The following is a 23543-nucleotide window of genomic DNA, read 5'->3' as shown; positions in this document are numbered from 1 at the left end:
GAGAAAAAAAAAACATGTTTACTCGATCATTATACATTTTAAAAGAATTTAACAGTGAGTGACACAAATCCCAAGAGCGCGAAGTTTATATTTAAGGCAGATGTAGTATTATGTATCCTAAATGAACGACACGGATTGAAAAAAAAACCCCACAAAAAACTTGCACGCATTATTGTCTGCATAATGCAGGCAACAAAGCGATCTAAAACCAGGACTATTGCCTTTTAATTAAAACTCGGCAACCTGGAACACACAGCATTCAAATGTGTAATCAAAAACCAGTCACCAATAAAACTTACAAGCGTAACAAGCTGAAGCAACTTTCCAGCTGTCTTAATAGGACCCCTGCTTGCGGCAGCTTTTCAGAGCGGAGAAAGCAAATCTTTTCCTTTTGTGTGCAGCTTCTGTTTTCTCAGAAGGTGAATCATACACTTCCAATAACAGGATAACGCCCGAACCAGATCTACAATGGGCTGAAGAACCTCACGTATGACTTTATGAATTAGCGCTTGTAGGCGCCCGTATGACATCTCATTCTCCATTTCCTCATTTAAAACAAAAGTTTTCAGATCCCCATTGTGTTCCGGTTGTGTGGAAATGCATTACAAGTTTGCGGGGCTGTTAGGAGGGAGAAAAGGCCAATTTAAATTTAGAAATTAGGAGCACGCAGCGGAACACCAGCGACAACATAATGCAGGTGAGGGTATTTAAAACTGAAAAGCATCACTAATTAATATTGAAGTGCCATTTGCGACTTTCATTATGTTAACAAAAATGCTTTCAAACAGTTTTTTTTTTTTTTTTAGAAAAAAGAAAAATCAGAGCACTTAGAAATGGGACGCGGTGGCTCTGGTGTTCGGCCTCAACGGCAGGAAGCGATGGTGTGCCAGTTGCTCACGTCGCCACGGATGGAAAAAAAGAGAAACAACAGTAGTGCTGGCTCTCATGCTAGCGGAGAATGGCAGATAGGTGATAAATCTTCTTACAAACTTCCCGTGGAAGCCCGAAGAAAGAGAATCAATACATGCCGTTTCAGAGCGTGCACCTGCTGACAGCGTTATTTGTTTAGCGGTGCTCCCTTTTCTCCCCTAAGCCCAGGAGAACGCATTCCTGATAGCGCAAGCATTAGCCCGCCTGCGTTCGGGGCTGCCTCCCTATTATGGGCTGAACTCCTGATGACTCTTGTTAATGAATAGGCTGCCAAACTTCCTCGGAGAGGAGGCACACGCCTGGGCCCTATTCTAAAGGGACTGACGGATGCCATTCACTTCTCATTACGAAGATGCTTATTCCGCGGCGCGCTCGGCTGTTGCCAGGGCCGTGCGGCGCACGCTCGGGCTGTCAGCGGGACGCGCGGGCGGCACGGCCGTCTGGCCAGCAGCCCCTCCGCCGCGGAGCTGGCACATGCGGGCGCAGCGGGGAGGGAGCGAGGCGTGACAAATCGCTGAAAGGCTCCGGCCAAACCGACGGCTGCCGGCCACCTGAGCCCGCCGCCCCGCCGTCCGCGCTGCCCAGCCCGCCGTGCGCCCTGCGGCCTGCTCACGGGCCCTGCTTCCAGCCGGGCAGGGAGGCCGGCAAGGCTCTTCGCGCTGCGCCTAATGACGTCCCGCCACCTAATGAAAGGCCTCGCGCATCCTGCACATAACTGACAATGCGCCGAACGACTGCTGACACACCGCGTGTTCGTACCGGTTTCCCTGAATATTGTGCAGAAAAACAGTGATGAGGTTTCAACGGGGCTAAGGGCGCATCTCTTAGAGCCCTTATTTACGAAAACAAAGACTGTGGCAAAAAGCACTCAGCCAAACAGATGGGCAACCACAAGAAAAGCACTCGAACTCACCAGAGGAAGCTGGGCTACACCAGCACCCAGGGTCACACAGACTCTGTGCAGGCCCCAGAGGCCGACAGGAAAGCTCACGCTCAGTGCCACCACCCCTGCCAACAGCCAAAGGCTCAAGGCAGGCTTGGCAAGGATCAGCGCAGCACAGGCCTGCCACCCTTCCCCACCATCCCTCTCGGCTCGGTGTCCTCCAGGTGTCCTGGCCAGGACAGCAGCCGGCTCAAGTTTTACCTGGTTTTAGGAGTTTTCATTAGGGACATCATAAATGAGCTTTAAAAGGAAAACTGCTACTTCGTTGTTCCGGTGTCATTACGTTCGTTGGCTGTCAGATACTCTGGAGCTCCAAAGAATGTATTTTGGGCATCCAAGAGAACACAGAACATCCAAAGAATGCCAGTACAAGGTGGATGAGGGGAAGAAGGCTCGGACATCAGCAATTTGAGGCTGTTTGTACCACAGCAGTCTGAAACAGTCTCTAAAACTGCAGTCTCAAGAAGCTTCCTCTTCATCACCATGAAAGCATGACTCCCTCACAGTAATTGCTAGCACAGTGCTGTTAAGATTGCAGCCACTGTACTTCTGCTGCACCTTCATCCTGAAGGACCAGAGATCTGATTTTACTTTAGAAGATTAAGCCAGATCTGTTTAACATGAAATTTGTGGCACCGCTCTGTGGTGAGCAGGTGACGTAAAGCTGCCCCACAGCATGAAGCCCAGCCATATTATTCAGATGAAGCCAATACTTGCCCAGTGCCGTATAAACTACTATTTTCTCAAAAATGTTTTGCATGTATCAGCAACCCAGCCTTCACAGCTCATTGCTATGCCATGAGTCGAGCGGGGCCAAGAGAAAGCCTGAAGTCCTGGCTGGCAGTGCTGCAAGAGCCTCAAGGCTAGACTGCTGAAGTGAAGCATGCAAATCATTTCTGGGGATGGCCTGGCTGCAGAGATGGGTTATGATCTTGAACCCTACACCGCTGAAGAAGCTGGACAGCTGGCTTCCCTGATTAACTAAGCCCCCATTTATCTGAAGGTTTTGGGTGTCCCTTGAGATCTCCAGATAAATGGGGTTATACCAGACATTCAGAGAAGCTGATCAAAAGCAGCCTCTTTTAATATGTATGGCAATTTGACCCACCTCTTACACGGTCGCATTATTTTACATTTTACTTCTCCCACAACAAACTCCAGAGCAAAATGCTTTCAATAGGCACAAACACGTATATATATTTATATTAACGCTCTGAATGACACAGAGAGCCACAAGAAGGCATGCATTGGCCATTAATATATCTGAATGTGTGACAGCAGGGATTTAGCTCCAATCAGAATATGGCAAATCTCAGTATTTGTCTATTATGAGTTTTTATAAATATTTTATCACTTGATCAGTTATTTTAACCATTCAGCCATACAATGCGTGACACAAAAACCTTTGAAGTCTTTGTTGTCTATGTTCTGTAGATGAACTGAGCCAACATAAGGTCCAGATCTGCCCAACGTTATATCATAAAGGTGCGTTTAGAAACAAGGAATGCAGAAAATAAGTATTCAAACAGATCCTGAAAATGCAAAACCTGTATATTAACCTAAACTCTGTGCTGATCTCAAGGAAAAATATCAGGTACTGATCACTCTTGACAGCAGTGGCCAGCAATTCCTCCTCCACACTATTTTTGGAAAATAAAACTATTTTGGTAACGTTTTCATATTCTCGCTGATCTATGGGAACAACCACGTATTTTGTTGACATAGCACTCTCTTCATGCAAACAAAAGCCAAAATGCTTAGTGGGTTATGAACAGGCAAAGTGAGAACTGCCGGGCGACCCTCCACAGCTTGTCATTTTGTGGTGTGCCAACGCCAAGGGGCTCCCATCCTGCACCAGGACCCAACGGCTGGGCTCCACGAAGAGCACATGCTGACACGACTGTTCCTCTGGCTCCAGAGGGATTGTTAATGCCGACTATTGGCATGAACTGATTGCAATTCCCATCTGTGATGCAAATCCTACCCCGAGAAGGGCTTTCAGGGCATCTGGCCAGTGGAGAAGCTGGAAGTTTAGAAGCAGACAGCTCTTTCCAACCCATCAAGGCTGTCTACCTGACCACACATCAATCCCTACTTCCAACCACACAGGGAGACTTGAAGAAAAGAGAAATTCTTGGCATGTCTTGTTAAACGCAAGAACGGCATTTATCAAATCTCCCCAGGGGCTTCCAGCTTCATGGGTGCTCATGCAGGTGACTACACAGGCACTGTGCAGGCCTGTGTTTTTTCGGAAAAAAAACATTTTGCAAACAGCAGTTTTCTAAGGCTAGGGAAAGTGCTGGAGCGAGCTTCTGTTTTACTGTCTGCTCTTTTAGGAGTTCAGTACCAAAGAACTATGGGTAAGCAGTTTCTCACCGTTACATTTATTTCGATAGCCTCTTAATTTGTATCATGAGAACCAAATATGGTTTCACAAAAAGGTTTTTTTCCTGCCACAATGATAGCGGTTTGAAAAACAAGCACCACTATAAATGTTTGGGACTTACCAAAGCAGAATAGAACAGGGACCATAAAATCGAAGCTAACAAATGTGGTGGTAAGATGACCTTTATATGCCTAATTGTCCTCCTCACAGCTCTGAATACTACAGAGCTACTGTGCTTTTAAAGTGTTGTGATAGGTAATTGCAGTGTGAAACTCAATACGCTTACGGTCCCTTACGGTCTGCTGGCTGTCACCACTGCATAAATTTAACTGAAAACTTTTGGGGGATTTTTAGTAACATATATCCTTCATTGAACAGGTGCAATTAAACTATACCTGTCAGCAACTGTAGATTTACTTTATTATTTTAAAAACCAAAGTATCTGAGATTAAAGCTAATGAGAGAACGATGCGTTTTTTAAAACTGCTAGTATGGAAGACCATCAACAGAGGCTGCCTCTACAGAACAGTCCAACTCGAAGCAACGGCTGCAGGTGGGTTGACCCCGTGCCCCATGCCAGGCCAGAGGATGGGGCAGTTACAAAGGACTGACGGAGATGGGGCTTCCGCCACAGTACATAACAACAAATAAACTATAGCTGCTCAGTTACACGGCAGACTTCCACAGCACTTCCAAAATGCGCTGACACATTTGTGATGATCCCTGCCTTCCAAAGGAAGGTGAAACAGAACAACACCAAAGCTATGTTTCACACTGCTTGACACCAGCTCCTAGGAAATTAAGTCACACCGCAGCAAACGCCAATGGCAGAGCGCACAGGCTCCCGCTCTCGGCAGGCAGTGTGCTGCTCAAGTTGTGCTGTGAGCTACCGGCCTGGGCTGTCAGTGATCTGCGGCACATTAGTCATGGCAAGTGCTGCAGGGGAGACTTTTGCATTTATTATGAATAAGGCGGAAAACAAGCTTTCATCTTAATTTACTACTACTCTTCCTCACAGTAAGCCCCTGGGAGCAGATACATCTTGCCATTACAGACCAATCATGTAATGGTAGGAGTGAATAAGCAATGGGTTGCTTTCCCAATATGATACAGTTCTATACTTAAACACACGCTTATCCGTATCTTAAGCTTCACTTATGCTAATGAAGAGTTCTTGTAATGATCTCCTATCAGGTATTCTGTTTGTACAGATACCTGCTCTATTGAAAGTAATGTTAGAAATGCATACTGTCTCCTTTAACAGCTTCGCTTTAATTCAGATCATTCTTAAGACAGAAGAAAGGCAGCCCTGCAGCGATGCACAAAACAGTGGCCAACTACCAAACACACATGGTGAGTTTTGTATTGTACAGCCAGCACTCTGCATAGACAAAGTCCACTTAGCAGCTGTGCTCCGGGCTCCACCGTACCAGTAAGACTGATTACAATATTTCAATTGATTACAATGATGCCATAACTGCCTGTAGCAGTTACTGCAGCAGAAGGCCTAACTGCAGAGCACACAAAGATTTAACCACTAAGGTGCTCTCTCTGAAAAACACCTATCCTGCAAGGACTGAGATGACTTCCATCATGCAAGTTTATGGCCAGCTCATCAGTGAGGCATGATTCCTCAATACGTTTTCTCTGGGAGCATCCATATAGTTCCCAATCCTATTCTGAGAGATACCCTGGAAGACTGAAAGCTACCTTCCCAGTGCCTCCAAGCAGCGAGATGCAAAGGTTCTCCCTCCTGAGGGCTCTGGGGTGAGTTACCAACCAGCCACTTCCTCTGGCACGGTACTTACTGGGGAAATAAGCTGGAGATTGCAATATTAAAGGTGCAAGAGGCCCAGAGAGCACAAGAGATCTGCTCAGGAGATGAACCTCCAGAGGAATCTCACAGGGAACAGAACCCGGCCATTTGGTCAGCTTTGCCATTTAGCAAAGGCAAGGCCTTTCCAGCTTTGTTGTACAGATCTAGAAGGAAAGCTGCCCAGTGGCTGCAGAGGACAAATCCCTAGCTTGGATTTGTACAGAGATCATTATAACACAGTGGCTGTCCCACTTTATCAGTGTATGTACAGCTGCCGATGCTCGTGTCCTGCAATTATCTGGCTTGTTCCACAAACTGGGTGATCATCAAGGGATAAATAACTGCAGGAAAGGTCACATGTTACTGAGCAATGCTTCCCCTCTGCTTTGTCGCAGTCTTAATTTTATTCAAACACTAACAAAATGCACCTATTTCAGTAACTCCGCTAATGAGCTGTTACTTTTGGGTATCATAGAAAAAGAGCAAAGGTACAAAGGTTCAATTATCTGCCATTTCCTTATGCCTTCCAGTTCCTTCAAATTGGCTGCCTGAACACACACAAGCAATACACTATCTTTGCTTTACTGTTGTTGAGTGCATACCAGCAATACCATCCCCTCTTGTTGTCATTAGCATCTGTGTTCTAGCAGACACACGTTACAGGGACAGGGAGACGTTTTTGGCAAGCATGAGTATTCTTCCACTCAGACGGCGTTACAGTCATTTCTGATGGGGAAGAACAGCCGCAGGGGTCTCAGAAGAGTTGAGAGCTGCCCAGGCTGCCCTGTGGGAGGGATGGCAAACCTCCTGCCAGCTTTTATCAGGCAAATCGGGAGAACTTCTGCAAACCTCCAGCCCGTAATGACAGCAATAAAGACTGGCCAACATAACAGCAGATGCGAGCCTACGAACCGATGTCCTTCCAAACACGTAACCATTTCAGAGGTATCATTCAAGTGGCTGCAGAAATGACGGCTCCTGAAGCCTGACACTGTGCTGTACGAAAAGCCCTCACAAAACTCCACGGAGAAAGGATCGGCTCTGTTTGCACTGACCGGATGGCATTTGCAATGCTCCTTCTTCAGAGGGAAAAAGGAATGACTGGGCTCCTAGACACTTCAGAGACTGTTCAGAGACCGCAGTGTTGTTTTGGAGCTACAAAAACGAAAGCCACACAACACTGCTAGCAGAGTTTATGTGCATCGTGCTGCTGCCGGCTGCTTAATGCGGGTGCTTTCTCAGAGCCTGCACTGTGTGTGTCAGGTTAAGCAGAAAATTGCTAACTCACTCCTTTCTGCAGCATGTGTGGACCAAATATTTAATTAAAGTCAAACCTGGTGTGCGCTATCGCATAATATAGCTTACCCGAATGTGCAACATAAAGACATTGTCCACCCGTGCTTGTGATTAATTCACCACTTACAGATGGCCAAGCCATGTGGGCATTATTCAGCCTGTTCCAAGTGCGAGACCCTCGCTGTTTGCCTGGGTGACCTAATGGAAACAGAGGGGCCAGGATGTGCTAAGTGAGAAACAAATACGCTGTGTCCACACAAATAAACTCAATATGCCCAGGAATGCTCTGGCTTTCCACCTATCTATCTCAGCACAGAGCACCTTGCATCTGTGCTACTAAAATTTCCTGCTTTCCAAAGCAGGATAGCCACATCCAGGTATTTTAAGAAGAGAGAGAAAACCTTGCAGGCTGGGAGATTATTGTAATTTTACAGAGGACAGAAGTATGGAGAGACTGAGCATGTATTTTGAAGTTACACAGGATGATTCTGTGGTTAAGAAACTAGAGAACAGCACATTTCTTGCCCCTTTCTCAGTAAGAAATGCTTGGAAAATTAAAAAAAAATGTAACCGGTGTATTTTTAAAACATTTCTACTAACTAAAGTATTTTAGAAACCAAAAAAGTGACTTGAATCAGGATTTTTTGCGATTAGGAATTCCATAGTTTTAAATTCTTAATCAAGTAACACTATCTTTTTGTAAAGCTAGACATTATCTCTTAAGACGAAGTATACATTTTTGGCAGCAGCAGCTGACAGCTTCCCAATCCAAGCCACTGGTTAATGCTGGACTTCAACATCTTTAGCTTCAGACCCTGTGCATGTATTATGTGGGGAATCCATTTCAAGGGGAGAAGCAGAAACAGGTTTTCTGGTAGCTTATTGTTTATATTTGACAGCTGTTGGAAACTGCTTACATGCTGGAAATATTAATAATCTTGATGGAGATAAGTGAGTCAGGCAGGCAGGAATTACAAGTGCTGTTTATCACATGGCTCTACTATACGGCTGCAACTTCCTCTGGACAAGGCAGATAATGCGATTTGGTCACAAACCACGCGCAGCAGACACTGGAATGTTTACTTGGAGCCGTAACCAGAAAATAAATGTGGTGGCTGGGCTAAGTGAAAGCCTTGCGCCTTCTCGTTAAACGCCGGGCTGCAGCACGGCAGCGATTGCTGCTCGCAGGAAGCTGTGTGCAGGGATGCTCCTTGGAAGGGCATGTGTGCAGGGATGCTGCTCACAGGGAAGCCCCCTGCATGGGGATACCCTGTGGCCAGCGCTGGCACATTCCAGAAGGGAGCCCCCTACCACAAATGCAAAGCAGGTGGCAGTGGGGGTCACTCAGCCATGGACCTGATCTTCCAGCTTTTACTTGTGCTTTTAGGAAAAGAGGAGACTGGACCTCAGGGTTTGGTTTGGTTTGGTTTATTAATGTCAGCGATGACAAAATCCTGTTGGTAGTCGCTTTTATCTCAGAAATTTCTAATAATAAAAAAAAAGGGAATAGTCTGTAAGGGTATAAGAGAATTACGTCCTTAAAAATGTATTGCTGCCTTTTGATCACTGCATCTATGAAAATGCACACACACAAATACATACACGTGCACACTTCTTATTCAAACACATACGCTTAAATACCCTGCTCTGCTGCTGGAGAAAGGATGCAGGTCACAGCACTGCCTGCAGTCACTATTTCCTTGCTCCATCACAGCAGTATCAAAGTGAAGCACGCTGAGCAGCCTCCCATGATAACGGTGTTCTCCAAAGCTCTGCACATCTGAACTCCCCAGCAATATCCTAAGTTGTTCTCAGCCTTGGAAATGAAACAACCAGAGGTGGGCAGAAGAAGATGGCGACATATTAATCATTCAAAACCACTGCATGGCTTATGAGATAATTCAGTAACCTGCAAGATAATTTTGCATCTGTAAATCAGAAGTCAGCTTTTATCTCACCATTGCACCTAAATCATAAAGGAAAGCCTGCAGAAATTACCAAAATACTTTCTTGCACACTCACTTCAGAAATCTGGATGCCTCAAAAGTTGAAAAAGGGATAATTACTGACAGGTTAAATAGGATGAGTAGTGCAAAGGCAGGAGGGTACTTGCAAAATAGTTTAAATAACTGAAGAGAGGAATCTGGTTTACTTAGCCGTGCACAGCAGAACAGGGTGCAGCAGCACACGGGTGCGCAGCCCAGGAAAAGGCAGAGGAAGTCTGCAAGCAAGCATCTGACCAGGGCACGATTAATGTGTAACGCTCCTGCGACAGCGCTCCGCGTTGCTCACCAATGTACCTGCTAGGTAAACACACCGCCCTGCAGAACGGTGGGAGAAGGCGATGAAAAAATCATCTCAAAAACCTGAGTCAAATGGGAAGGTCAATGTTTCATTGTGCACTCGCACACAGAAACTTCAGGGTATTTTTTTTTCCAATTGCGGTCTCATCAATCAGCTGAGATTATATTCAGCTACAGATCTGCGGGGAGAAGTCTGCATTTCACGTTTCTAAGCAAGATGCTACAGACGTTACTTAAACGGTACATACATGCCAAGAAGTCACGACACCGCTGTTATCTATAGGATTCGTGTCAAATAATAGGCATGTTGCAAGGCAGCTTTTGACTATAATTACGCAAAATAATTTTGCCCCTTCCAGTTTATTACAGTTTATTATTTCTGGGACTAAGACTAAATAGCTCAGTTTCAGGTCTATTATACTTGATAATTTACATTCATTACAAACAGGGATAGGTAACAGTGGGGCTTATTATCACATCCATTACCAGCAACACCATTTGCGAGATGCTGTACACTAAACAGACTTGTTGCTGCAGCGATACAGGCTGGGAAATTGCTTTAGATGATATGAGGGAAAAGTACATTAGGAAGGGCAAAGCAGTAGGGATGTCCCGGCTTTAAATTGGAAAAAAAAAAAAAGGAAAAAAAAAAAAAAGAAGGACGTGCTACCATTGTAATCTGAGCTATTCACAACCACTACAGATGTCCCAAGCAGAGTAGAGCTGGGGATGGAACGAGGGAGCCGTGGGCACGGGGCTTTGTGCACACAGACCCCCGTCCCTGCAGCAGTGCCAGCCCCGTGCCCGGTGCCGTGGGGCAGGCGCTGAGCAGCACCTGGCCCTGCCGTGCGGGGCCCTGCCCGGCAGCTGACAGCCAAATCTCCCTGCCAGGTGGCTGCGCCTCAATTGCATCAGCTAGGCATTGTAGGGTTAACAAGGATCCAGAGGAAATCTTTTATTCATATAACACAGTATGCCTTTTGTTGATCTTTGAATAATGTTGCTTAAAATCCATTAAATTAAAATACTCTTTCAAACGCACAGACTGCAACAGGTACAGCAGCAAGCATCCGCCGCTTTCTGCTCACCCGGCTTTGTCGTGGGCACACGCGTTTCGTGAAAATTTGATTCCCAAAAGCAGATGATGAAGGCAGCATTTAAACCAACGCTGTTTTTTTTTTTTCCCTGGAAGTGACCTCTCAGTAGGGAGAACGGATTCCCCTTTCACTGCATAGCTCAGCCAGTGTACACGCTGTGATGTCTCTCGGTTTCCCCAAAGGAGTAAATTAAAATTCTGGTGCATGTTTATGAAATCTGCTTTTTTACTTATGCGGTGGGAGGCGTGGGGGAGGAAGCAAAACCGAAAACGTAAGAGACCCCTTCACAAAGGGGCAAGCCCATAGGACAGCCTCACTGCTGCTAATTTCTTCTACATGTTCCATTGTCTCTAGAACATTTTCCACCCCCGATGGGTTTTAAGTAATCGTCGTCTGCCATAGTGGCTTACCATCACGTTTGTTTATGGAGCAAAACAATGAGTTAATGATTGAACTGTACGATGGAGCACGGCAACAGCCACGTTCTGCATTCACGTGCAGGGTACTGAAGAGGCACATCACAGGGCACAGAGCTGGGACGATCGCCTCCAGTGCAAAGCTCCCCAGAAAGAGACTGTACAAATACATAGGGGAAAACATTGAGGAGCAATTCTGCTGTAAAGGCAGCGAGGCACCGGCAAAGGCTTCATGCTCCTGCCCATCACCAAGGTGCCTGGGTTATGGAGTGTGCATTTCTACCGCGATGAGATTAGAGGCCGATTCCCACAATGACAGCACTTTGTTAAAATGGAAAATTAATCTGATTTGAGAAGGCAAACAAGTGAGCTAGTACTGCTGTGGAGGAGGCTACGATCCGGAGTGGGAAGTGACTCCTGCTCTCCCTGTCTGCGAGCTGGCAGCACGCAGGACGAGCACCAGTGACAAGCGTGCCGCTTCGGAGCCATTCCCCAAGGCCGCCCAGAATCAGGCAGCAGCCCCAGCAAAACAGCCGAGCTCTGCTCTGCGCAGCCGAGTCCATCTGCTTCCTGCCAGCCCTTTTGGATGCAGCTCGCTCGAGGCGACAGAAAACCAGCACGCAGGGCTGCAGGATGCCCAGCTGAACCGCTGCTTTTGGAGAAAAGCACTTTCCCTTTCGTGTTACTTTCCAGGGTACAAAGAGGAAAGCCTTCGGCAGCACTCGGGTTCCCCAGCCCTCATCACTGACACGGGTTGAGGAAAAAGCCAGGAAATTTTCTTTCCGTTCTTGGTTTTCATTAAAGTGTTCTGAATATGAACACTATTTCTTGAAGACGTCATCCTTTAAGCTGACTCTCGAGTTCTTTGAAGTCCGTCACTGCTGAGTCATTTCAGCTATAAAAGGAGATAGATGATGGGGATCCCAATGAGAAAGGGGGAGAGCAGATGGTAAATTTTTAATGAAGCATCAAAGCTGGGGGAGTAAACAGGGAAGGAGAACAGGGACAGTGATCCAGGGCGGAAGCCACAGCGCAGCAAGAACATATTTAATATTTCAAGAGCAGGCTTATGCCATATCTTTCTTGACTCCAGTTAGCTTTCCCTTTTTTGTGGAGTCTTCATTTTATCGGTTAAATACCTGCCAAGCCATCAGCTTCGTCAACTAACACCTTTTAATTAAATTTTCAATTTTAATTAAAGTAAGAGAAACTGCATGAGAAACACTTTTGAACGCTTCCTAGTTTATGGCTTCATTTGCAGCTTATTTGTATAATCGCACCTTCAAAGCTTTAGTTTTCTACTGCTTGAGAAACATGACTGTTCTGAATTTCGAGGCGGAAGCTGTTGAGTATAACACGGGACACTTCCTACAGTATCCATCTGCAGAGGCTACTTCATGGTTATTTAGCTTACTCTATCAAGCTTAACCACCACATTTCCCCCCGTTTCAATACGGAAGATTTTTATCACCCCGCTGCCCGCTACTCTGCCTTCCATTAAGCACCATCAGTGTTGAAATAACTCCCACACAATTGCACACTAACACTTTCCACATTTATCTTCATGGGGGATTCAATGAACTACTTCTGAGCAGTCTGTAACAAAAGAAGAATCAATATTTTGGCAAAGGTAAGAGCAGCTGTAAGTGCTCTTTCTCCATGCAAATTTGTTATGACGCCTATGTCACGGCCCGCAGCAATCCCCTGCCATGTGAGCTGCGAGTCGGTCCTGCGAGCAGCCTGCAAAATTGCAGCTCTTTGCTGGAAAATATCCACTGCGACACGAGATGAGCCCATCCAAATCATTTCACTTGCTAATTAACTTTGGAAATACATTACGGTCTTGTCTTCAAGAGTTATTTTAACAGACCGGCGTGCACACGACACCACCAAGCTTTCTTTTTATTTTAAAACTGGATTATATGACTCAGTAGAACAGCAGTAATGCTGCCACCTACGTGGATTACTTACAATTAAGTATTTGGGTTTTCTGCAGCATCTCTTTTTGATAAATGCCTTGGCTTTGCCTTGGTATTTATCAGTGCAGGCACACAGTTATCTGATCCTGGCATATAATGCCATCAATATTACTGCATATTTATATTCTGCTACCTTGAGCAAGGTTTGGCTACCAGGGTATTAGAATCTGCCTATACGAGGCAGATACCGCTCTGCAGCTCTAAACAATGACCAGCACTTGTGAATGAAAAGAGAGAAAGTGAACATTAGCACATCAAAGGCCCTTTTCTGAAAGAAGAAAAATTGCGCGATGCACACTTTAATCTTTCTGACAATCTATGCGCGGACTGAACTGAATTCTATTTTTCACACAAATGTGAATGCTTGATACGAGGACATCTTTAGCAACAGCAAAAAAGAACACAGAGCGACGTGCTAGCACAGCCTTTGAACTCTTAAAATATGGATTAACAAGCAATAATATTTACCTAGAGAGAGAACAGCCTCTTTCTTAGCTCTCTTAACCCAAATCATGTAAAAACACATTTCATAGGGCACAGACATATTGACAAAATGTTAGAAATACTTTTACACTAAGTTAAAAAAACAATTTAAGACACCTTCTAGCGAACGGAATGCCAGCAATATTACAATCTTCAACTAAATGTCTATGATTTAAAATCAGTTACCCACCATAGAACCGCCTTAAATGTAATTCACTTAATTAGCACTTCTATTTAGCTAAGGGCAGAACAGGACTTGTGTTTACATGTTCAAAAGACAATACTGCCAGAACATGTGTGCAACACACATTTACACTAATGACACTCGTCCTGCTGCAGTAAGCTCAGTGATTTCTGCCCTTCGCTCTTCTCCCCGCAGCCACACAGATCAGCACTTGCCTGGAGAGGAACCAGGGGGATAAGCAAAACAAGCCAAAGGCAGCATTTTCTCATCTCCTTTCTTCACCAGGATGCTCTGACCACTGCTGACGTTTCACCAAGGTCATCAGTGCAGTTTATTCCTGCTGACAACAGGCTGAACTGCTGGGCTCAAATGCTCGCAGAGAGCACGGCAACGATATCCCAGAGCTTGCTTCCTGTGAACAAAACTGCATCCTCCTAACCAGATGCTTGTACAGGAATGCCATGGCTTTATAAGCAAGCCTTGCTAAATGCACCCGATGAGTGAACTTGTTCCTCCCCCCTCAAAAAAAACCCCATTTAATTCATTGGGTTGTGACTCAGTTGCAGCCATTGGAATGATGTCTCAGAACAGGACAAATAAATCACAATGCTCAACTTAGAAAACGTCACAGTGGAGAAAGCGGAGGCTCTGAAGCCGAGCCAGAGGAGCTCAAACCCAGACCTTCACACAAATCAACGCATTCCCAAACAAAACGTACACACTTCCCAAGAGGTCTGTGAGAAATCATTTTTCTCACAGATATGCCAGAGTCCTGAGAGGGAATTTAAAGCTAACTGTTTGGGAGCATTCTCTTTTGGGACCTTGGAAGCACTCAGCGTTGAGACTGGTCCAAAAGAGGACGGTAACTTGAGGAAAACCCACAGTAAAGTATCAGTGTGGCTGGGAACCCTAGCAAAATAGAAAAGGTTGACTTTTGCCTGTCTTAGACACTCATCGGTGATGAAGATAAACAAAAAAAAAGCCCCACAAATAAACCAAAAAACCAACTCGTGAAATTAGAAGGCAAGGCGATACAACTCCCTTTTCCAAACACTGCAGCTGCAGCCCCATGCCCCGGGCTTCTGTTTCACTTCATATTTTCCTTCTCTAGGGCACGGTCTTACTCAAAGCAGTGGCTGAAACGCATGCTGCAGGAGAAAAGAGGGCCTGGCCCAGACAGATGGCCTGCCCTGGGATGCTGAAAGGGATTCTGAGAGTCGAGTGGTATGACTTCATTCTCGTCCCGAATATTTAAGGTAAACACAAACCCCTCCAAACGAGGTAAAGCCCAACTACAGAGCTACAGCGCTGGATCATAGAGAAGAGCCAGCAGCAGGCCAGGATTACAAGCCAAGGTGTTCTTTTTCTCTCTTACTAATTACTCGAGCTACAGAGTTGTGAGTAGCATGATGTTCAAATGTAGTGCAGCTATTTGACTAAGCATTCTTCATGTACAGAAATTTTCTAGCACTGCTCTTCCTCAAAATCCTCCCACTTGAAATACAGCCTCTTCTCCCCGGTCAGGGAGCAGATATTCACTTCCATTTTTAAACACCGCAGCCGTTTGTTCCTTCTGCATAAATCAGTGCCTCACCACGTCCTGCACAGCCAGAGAGCGCAGCGAAACACCCCAAGCATTTAGGAATTTCTGTCCTACTGCTTTCTCATTCTTTGCTGCTCTGGACCATTATTACCACAGTCCCTGTGATACCTCCAGCAGCACCGGCAGATCCACTCAGCCCTAAAATCTCATTACACCGACTAGTACAAAAAAGTAACAAAGCTGTCTCAGTCCTGGTGCTTTAAATGCAACAAAAAGATGAAACACAAGGGGAAGAAAATGTGTGTCTGCACACACTGCACTTCTTATTTTTTTCCATTAAGTGCTAAACATAAGAAAAATGACAACATTTTGTTTGCTTGGTCTCTGTATATCTTCTTCAGCAATACCAGGGAAGATTAAAAATTGTTGTCCTGGGCATTATAAAGAATGATAAAGTCCACGTGAGCTTTTTATTTGTAGCACCTATATTACACGGACTGGAACTGATACCTACAAAAACTATACTCCAAGTAAAATCTCTGTCATTTGCTTTATGAGATCCAAGCACTTTGTGTGTTGACTTTTGGGAGTCCAAAAATGCACGTTGCTGTGGTATTAAAAAAAAAAAAAAAAAAGGAAATGCTGGCATGCAAATCCTATCCTATTCAACAACTTGAGAATACTAAGAGCTTTTACAAGGCAAAGAACACGTTAAAAGTTCATTAATTAAACAGCGCTTGTGAACAGATGGAATGGCTATCTGGGCTCTAATTACTGTAAGTTGGTACAGAGGTTTGCAGACCTTAATGAGGTTCAATAAAATGAATGATTACACATCAATCACAATTAGAGAAACCTGTAAGATGAGCTGAATTATCATGGCAACAAGTCATAAAACACAGGAGCACAGAAAGCAGCAGGCTCCGCAAAGGCTAATCAGGAAAATGTTTCTGGTTTAAGAGAGTTCTGATGGATTTGAACAATTTCTCCTTACTGCCAACCCCAGAAATGTGCCGGCTGCTTTAACTGAAAGGGTCCTACTGTCATTCTCTTATGTCTGAACTGGTGAGCAAAGCGCAGGGGAGGACGGCACCGAACAGGTTAGCAAAAGGAAAGCAAACAAGGCAGCGCTCTGAAAAGTAACTGGCTAAGGAAATGAAGGGAGCAGGAATCTCTCGTCACACATTAAATACAGCACTGAAAATAAAGACACTGATGGGTCTTTTTATCTTAACAGTGCAATGAAGATATCAAATGCCAGGTAAACAGCCTGCCTAAAACCAGTACAGTGAGACAGCTATCAGCAGCTACCTGGAACACCCGAGTGAGGTTATTCAAAACTGCTAGGTGCGGTGCAGTGGCTATTTCTGCAGTGCCAAACCTTTAACAAAACATGGAGTTGTGTCTAGAAGTTAAGGGCAGCAAACAGATCGTATTTAACAGTTAAGGACAGAAAACAGATTGCAGCCCCTTCTGTTTCTTACCCCGAGAGCTGCCCTGGGAAGCAGCGATGTCAGAGCCCAGTGCCCCAGCTGTGCCAGGTGCTGGGGAGAGGAAGGCTGGGATGGGGACAGACATTCAGAGTCAGGGGAGGAGTTGCCTTGTGATGCGCAAAGCCTCCAAGCACCAACTTCAGTGCTTGCTCCCCCAAGTAACAGGCACAGCCTGTGATAACCTTCCCAGTGCTTTTGTCCTTCCATCCCCTTAACAGCGCTGCTCTGGGAGGCACAGCACCCAAACACTCCAGAAGCCAACTTCCAATAGCAGGAAGCTCATTAGTCACAGGTATGACACAAATTAAGGTAAGATCTTTCAGCCTGAGAGAAGAGAAGAATGCCTGAGGTTATGTGATATATTTTAATGACCTCACTTTCATGACGCTGCATTTCTGGCGTCAAGGCTTCGTAGTAATGAAAAACTGAGCTAACTCCAGGCTTGGTTCAGTGATAATGCAAACAATTCTAAGTGAAACGACTGCTAAGGAAACAACACTTCTGAAAGGTGGGCAGGGGAATGCCTACAAAGCCAACAAATTGCAGACTAGCAAGGTTTTGAAGATCATCCGCATTGTCAAGGACCAAGATGGATAATCCTGAACTGGTACTGATCAATTGAGCTGTGCAGCAGAAGTTAGGGCTTCTAAAAGACACTCGGCTCAGGCCAACCTAGACAATACTAAAAAGCTGAAAATGAACTGATTTTTTTTTTTAAGAAAATGCTGTACGTTTACTAGACACTTAGATTCAAGAAATTATTAAAAATTACAAGACAACTAAGGTTACTTTAGAATACACACAAGAACATGATACTGAGGAAAGAAAATACAAAGGTGAATATGCCAACGAGCCCAGAATGAAAAGCATCTTTCGCCTATTCCTCTGTTTCTGTCTCTGAGCTTCTGTCCGCAGCCTAATAAAAACATCTCCAGTAACAGGATATTTCACAACTTTTTCAACTGCACATAGAAGGAAAATCTTTCTTCTTTAAGGAATGATATAGGACTACAGTGATGCTCATTACAATATCATCTGTAAAATAGCCATTTACATCGTGGACCTCATTTTCTGAATGTCAGATTCACAGGAACAGCAGGCTGCAGGGAGGACGGGGCGTGATCCGGTCTCAGCTCCCCAGAGTGTGGTCAGCACTGAATTCAGAAGCTCATTTTTGCTAAGAGGGAAACAAAGCCAGTAAAAAAATTCCAACCAGTTACAAAATTCAAAGCTACCCTTCAAATTTTGCCCGTAGAGAAAACAGTTCCTTAACTTTTGAATGAAGTGACTGCAGCACATATGGCTCATGAGAAATGTAAGTCAAGTTTTCTTTAAAAAAAACGGGAGAAGTCTGACAAAAAGAATATAAAAATACTTTGGAGATTATATATTTGCAGTCATGTAAGTTCCTGTGCAGGTAGGTACGTGTCCATGAGGATGCCCAGATGCACGTCTGGCTGGTGGCCCGCACCCTGCGACCCATGGAGAGGCACACACTCATCTCAAAGAATCCAGACTGCCCTGCGGGATGGAGACCGAGCCTCTAAAGTTGGCAGCGGGGCTTCAGGAATGGTGAGTGGCCATGCGTGCCACCGGGGCCATCGTGCAGCTGCAGCAGGCCAGCACGTGGTCCTTGCCCCTCTGTGGCTCCCAGATGTCCCCTTGGTGGGAGCGCTTTGGCTAGGACTATCCTTACAAGCAGCATCCCGCACAGGGCGGGACCAGCACCCAGGGGTTCTCCAGGCGCAATCCCAGCTCCCAAGGAGTTGGTCCAGCCGGGATCGGGCCATCTCCATATCTCCTCCTGCATCCCTTTGTTCTTTTGTTGTGACGGAGCAGCGTGGGGCTTCCTGCCCCACCACTGCACGCAGCCCCACATGTGCTTCTGCCAGGCTTTGTGTCTTGCAACAAAAGTAGAGAAGCCCAAGCTTTTCAGCCTCCTCTAACGAGTCTTCTCGTGACCTATATAATTTCACGTTCACACAGAGTACCCGTGTGCCACACAAGCAGTATGTGGCTTTAGTTTTCTCTGAGTTTTGTGGTTTAATTGGATGATCACACTGTAAAAATTAAGATGTATCCTTTTAATTTAAATTACTCAGGGTAATTCCACATAATTTTATTAAAATGTAGAAATGATCGCCGCACGTTCTGCACAAAGGAATTAGTCTGGAGGGCTAAGAATGAGCACGAATGGTACCAGCAGCTCCCTCTAGTTGGAAAGCAAGTTATTTTTCCTCCCAAAAAGACAGTATATGGGAAACACAGCCAGATATTAAAAGCTATTTGCAATAAATGGCTAGGCAACTCGCACTGCAATACACGACTGCTGGACACCCGCTAGCAACATCACTTCGATTCTTTTTGAATTCAAAATCACTTTTTATTACCCGTGCCGAGTTCTGGCTACTATTCTACTATGTAACTACCAAGGAATAAAAAATTCCCTGCGTGTCACAACAAATCTCCTTTGGAACAAAAAGAAGATCCCTGTATGTCAGAGCAGCGGTTTGACAGCAGCATTCTACAGCATTTTAAAATAACCGTTAGAACTTGCATATGCTTTAAATAAATATAGGGTTTCATTTATTGATCCAGAAACCACCTCCTTACACTTCCAAGGCTTTGAAACTGAAGAGGAGGCTTTTTAGCCCGAGGGGTTAAAAGTGTGGGTGTGGAAGTGGGCTTTTGTTAGAAAAATTAGCAATGCTATGAGTCATTGTGCATTAGCGGCAGAATAGTTTTGCATCTTGTATGAATCCAGACACCATATGCCATGCGAGGGCCTGCTACTTTATGCGGTGCCGCTGCTGCCGGGCGGCCACGTGGGCATCCCCAGCGGAAAGGCTGTCTGCGCGCGGCGGCGGGCGCAGGAACCCGGTGATCCGGACACGCCGGACATTGTCGCGAGCAGCAGGAACAGCTGGTAAGCTAGCGGAGCTCGCCGAGCGAGCAAAGGCAGCGCCGGCGCCCAGCCAGCATGCTAATGAGCGTGCACAAAGCCGTGCAGCCGCGGCCCGCATCCTGCGTGGCCTGGGACCCTCTGCTCTGAAGCGGGGCTCCTCGGAGCGATCCCGGCCCCGACGCCGGCACCGATGGCACGGCCAAAAGGCAAACAAAGATAACGCAAGGAACCCAAAGCGCCGGTGAGCGTTTGGGAATGAATTACCGAAAGACGCAGCGGAGATTTCAGCCACACAAATCCTCATAAACTAGATAGGGGCAGAACAGCCAAATAAGCACCACTCCGTTTGAAAACACAACACAAAGCTGTTCATCTGTGTGCATGGAAAAAAAAAACACGTAAGTTTGAATAAAGCGTTTGCCCAAATCTATGCGTTTTGGCCGCTGTCACCACGGGAAGAGGCACTGGTTAACCAGAGGTCAGGTGCTGGCATGCGACAGAACGCAGCACCCAGAGCCCTGTGCATCTCCCCAGCTCGCTCCTGACTACGGGAAATGCTCAGTTATGAGCAATACTACACCACACTGATCTGCCTTTGCTACTGCAACTGGAATTGAAGCCAGGAGACCTTTCGCACAACCCTGGTTTGATTTGGGACAGAGGAGTTCAAAGAAGCACTTGAAAACTCCACCTTCTGCAAAATTATTCGTGTACAAATAGAAAGTTTTCTTCATTCCGTTTCTTTGTCAGTAACTAGAGAGTCATCCAAAGCAGCAGCTTCTCCATGGCAGAGTTAGGATTCCAATTCCCGGCTCAAAGCCTGGCCTGCTGCTTGTACTTCACACGCTGCGCTGCCTCCAGAAAGACCCTGACTCTCCAGCCTTTAGTAGGCACACGGCTGTGCACTTTGTGGCTTTCAGCGACTGTATAAGCACATCATTTAATGTGCCCAAAGTTCACCTTTCTTGTTTCTGACACACTGAATTCACTTTTTATTTTAAAGCACATTACACTCATGATGTCGCTTAATCACAGGCTCTTTTTTAGGACTACTCATCAAATCACTTGGCAGGTAAAAGCCTTTAAACCTGTTGGGGTTTACTGACTTTTACTGAAGAGGCCAGCTCCAGCAGCAGTAAGCGTGGAGAAGAATAACAATGCTCTGTGTTACAGCACAAAAATAAATGGCATTGTTAAGAGGAAATTACAAAGACATCCAAAATTGCAGGAAGACTCAGGGGCATCGGCCTGGTAATGATTCTGGAGGGGTAAGAGGTACCCTAGCACAGGAAATACCTGGAAACCCCGAGCAGAGTTTCAGCAGTGATCGGTGGGGAATGGACTCGCTGAGAACAATGCAAGGGCAGAACTGGGTTAGGTGTGGACAAGAAGTTGTCACAACCATTTTTTTCAGAGTGGGAATCTCCCACACGAGGAACGAGGGACCAAGGGAGCTGGGATGGCAGGAGGTCTCACTGCCACACAAGTTCTATGCATCAAGAGAAGACTGTATTTTTTCGCACTGCCTAGAGCTCCACGAGCAGTTAGCAGCAATGCGGACAGGAGACCTGTGTGTTACAAGGGAACACGAGCAGGGATGGGTATGTAAGATGCACACACAAAAATACAGGAACTTAAAACCCGTTGTGTCCATGCGTCACCATGGAGCGCACAAGTTCAGACCCGCAGAAGCATTATGCGCTCCTTAGATATTCACAAGTGGGCTGCAGTAGATTTCTCCGCGAGTCTATGAAGAGCACTATGAATAAGAGCTGAAGAGCCGCCTCCACAATCCCATGTAATGCCACCTAAAAGCTTTGCCTCGCATGACTTATTACGGGCTGCGGCAGATTAGAGGCATCGATCGCTGCCCGGAGAAGGCTGTGGCTGCGAGCAGGGGAGGCAGAGGAGGGAGGCGGTCGGCCATCGATCGGCATCGCTGCGAGGGGTCTGCACGCTTCTGCCAGCCCAGGCCTGGGGACCAGCAGCACGGCAAGCACGCTGCTCTCCAGACAAAGCAGTGCAGGAGCAGCCGCAGATCTGCCTGCGAGCCAGAAGCCATCATTTCGGCAGAAAACCGTCAGATGCCATGTCATATAAATTGTCACAGCTCTCGTGACACATGCTTTAGAATTTCATAGTCATTTCTAACAGCATCTACATAGCCCAAGGGCATGACTTCTTTGGATGGAAGAAGGGGAACAAATTATGAACTCCTCTCTAAAAAGATTAACTGGCTTTCCATTTCACTTGCGTGGCGCAATCAAGCACCTCTTTACAACCAGAATACAGTTCTGAAGGCAAGCTCAGCAAAACACAGTTTAAAAAGTGCACAAAACATCTTTTCAGACACCTCACAATACACATGCCTAAAAAAATGACAGTCATTTGCACAATTGACTCAGTCACAGCAAACAGTTCTTCCTTAGCCTGATCACTCACATCAATCTCTCCACGTTAAGTTAATCATAAACTGGCTTAAGCCGACAGAAGCAATTCATTCTGAAGTCAAAGCTGATGATCTCTTAAACTTGATTCTAGATATTAACATATAGTAGATACGTTCATATCTGGATACAAGGTAAGGAGTTAAAGTTGTGGATTTTTTTTGTTATTATTACACATTTAGAGGGTCTTTGATTTTATCCTCGTGAGCTGCTTGCTTGGTACGGGTAAGCAGGCATGCCACACTCACTACAGTGCATAAACCTTCACGAGTTATTCACATAGCAAATGACCTCTCCAAAGTAGGGCTGTTTTCTCCCGGCCCACGGGGTTGCAAATCTTAAGCAGGGAAACGGTGACATCCAGTGCTCAGATACTATGTAAAGCATATGCATCCTCCTAGTGCTTTTTGTTTGTTCTAGTGCGGTCAGCGTCTGCTGCACAGATGCACTAAGGCACAGATGTACTATGTTGCAGCAAAGTACCGAGAATGTCCAAGGTAAACTAAGGAAGAACTGATATCTCACTTTCAGATTTCCCTCTTTGACTGAACAGCAACAAAAAAAAAGCAAACAACTTTGGAAACAATATCTCAGCCTGCAATTGTGATGCTGTTTTTTTTTTTTTTCCTGCTTGCCAGACTAAGCATATTTCGGATCAGCTCTTACGGAATTCTATTTCTCTTAATGAAAGAAAGGTAGAAGCAGCACAGCTTATATTAGCTATTTCTGCTAGGATTACATCTCCAAGAACACTTTCCTAGCTACCTGGAACATTGTTTCGAAGGAAAATGAACAGATGAGTCTGCACGTCCCCCCTGCCGTGAGTTATTTCTTCTTCCCCCAGAGAGCATCTCAACACCATACTCTCATCAAGATGCTATAAAAGAGTATGAAAAATACCCAGGAATCAAAAGGCAGAATATTATTTTTTTCAATTAAAAAGAAACTTTTTTTTTAAAGTGAAGAGTGAAAACAGAGACATGCACATTTACATTCAGGCACACAGGTCTGCTCCACAGTCCTCACCCACTGTGACAGCAATCCACCAACGTTTCCTCTGCATTGCTGTGACCATTTTCCAAACTCTGACAAGCTTTTCTTTCAAGGGAGGATGCACTTAGAAGTTTTTTCGAAGATAAACCAGGTCTGGTATAATCTCTTAGCCAATGTGATCTGAAGAACAGCTGTCTTATTGTGAAGATAAGTTTGCACAATTATTACTATTATTATCATTATTATTATGGAAACAGGAAATAAGAAAGTAGGATCGTCAGCTCTGTTATTATGAAATATGTGAGATGGGAAAGAATAAGCATCCTGGT

At 45.5% G+C, this 23543-nt stretch overlaps 2 protein-coding genes across 11 annotated transcripts in view; one reads left to right on the top strand and one right to left on the bottom strand.

Moving 5' to 3' along the window:
• CFAP61 (cilia and flagella associated protein 61) overlaps nt 1-7995 on the top strand; it is a 119966-nt gene extending 111971 nt beyond the window's left edge. For all 8 annotated transcript variants that reach the window (XM_021392227.1, XM_021392226.1, XM_021392223.1 and 5 more), the window contains one exon: nt 807-7995. In XM_021392227.1, coding sequence (XP_021247902.1) covers nt 807-1052 — 246 coding nt within the window. In that variant the 3' untranslated portion in view covers nt 1053-7995. The remainder of the gene's footprint in view (nt 1-806) is intronic.
• The window catches only part of RALGAPA2 (Ral GTPase activating protein catalytic alpha subunit 2), a 123787-nt gene that overhangs the window by 10673 nt on the left and 89571 nt on the right, over nt 1-23543 (bottom strand). The gene's annotated exons all lie outside the window — the stretch shown is intronic.

Source organism: Numida meleagris, chromosome 3 (assembly GCF_002078875.1).
Source record: "Numida meleagris isolate 19003 breed g44 Domestic line chromosome 3, NumMel1.0, whole genome shotgun sequence".
Lineage (NCBI taxonomy): Eukaryota > Metazoa > Chordata > Aves > Galliformes > Numididae > Numida > Numida meleagris.
Note: the sequence above shows the minus strand (reverse complement) of the source record. Positions and strands in the feature narration are given on the sequence as shown.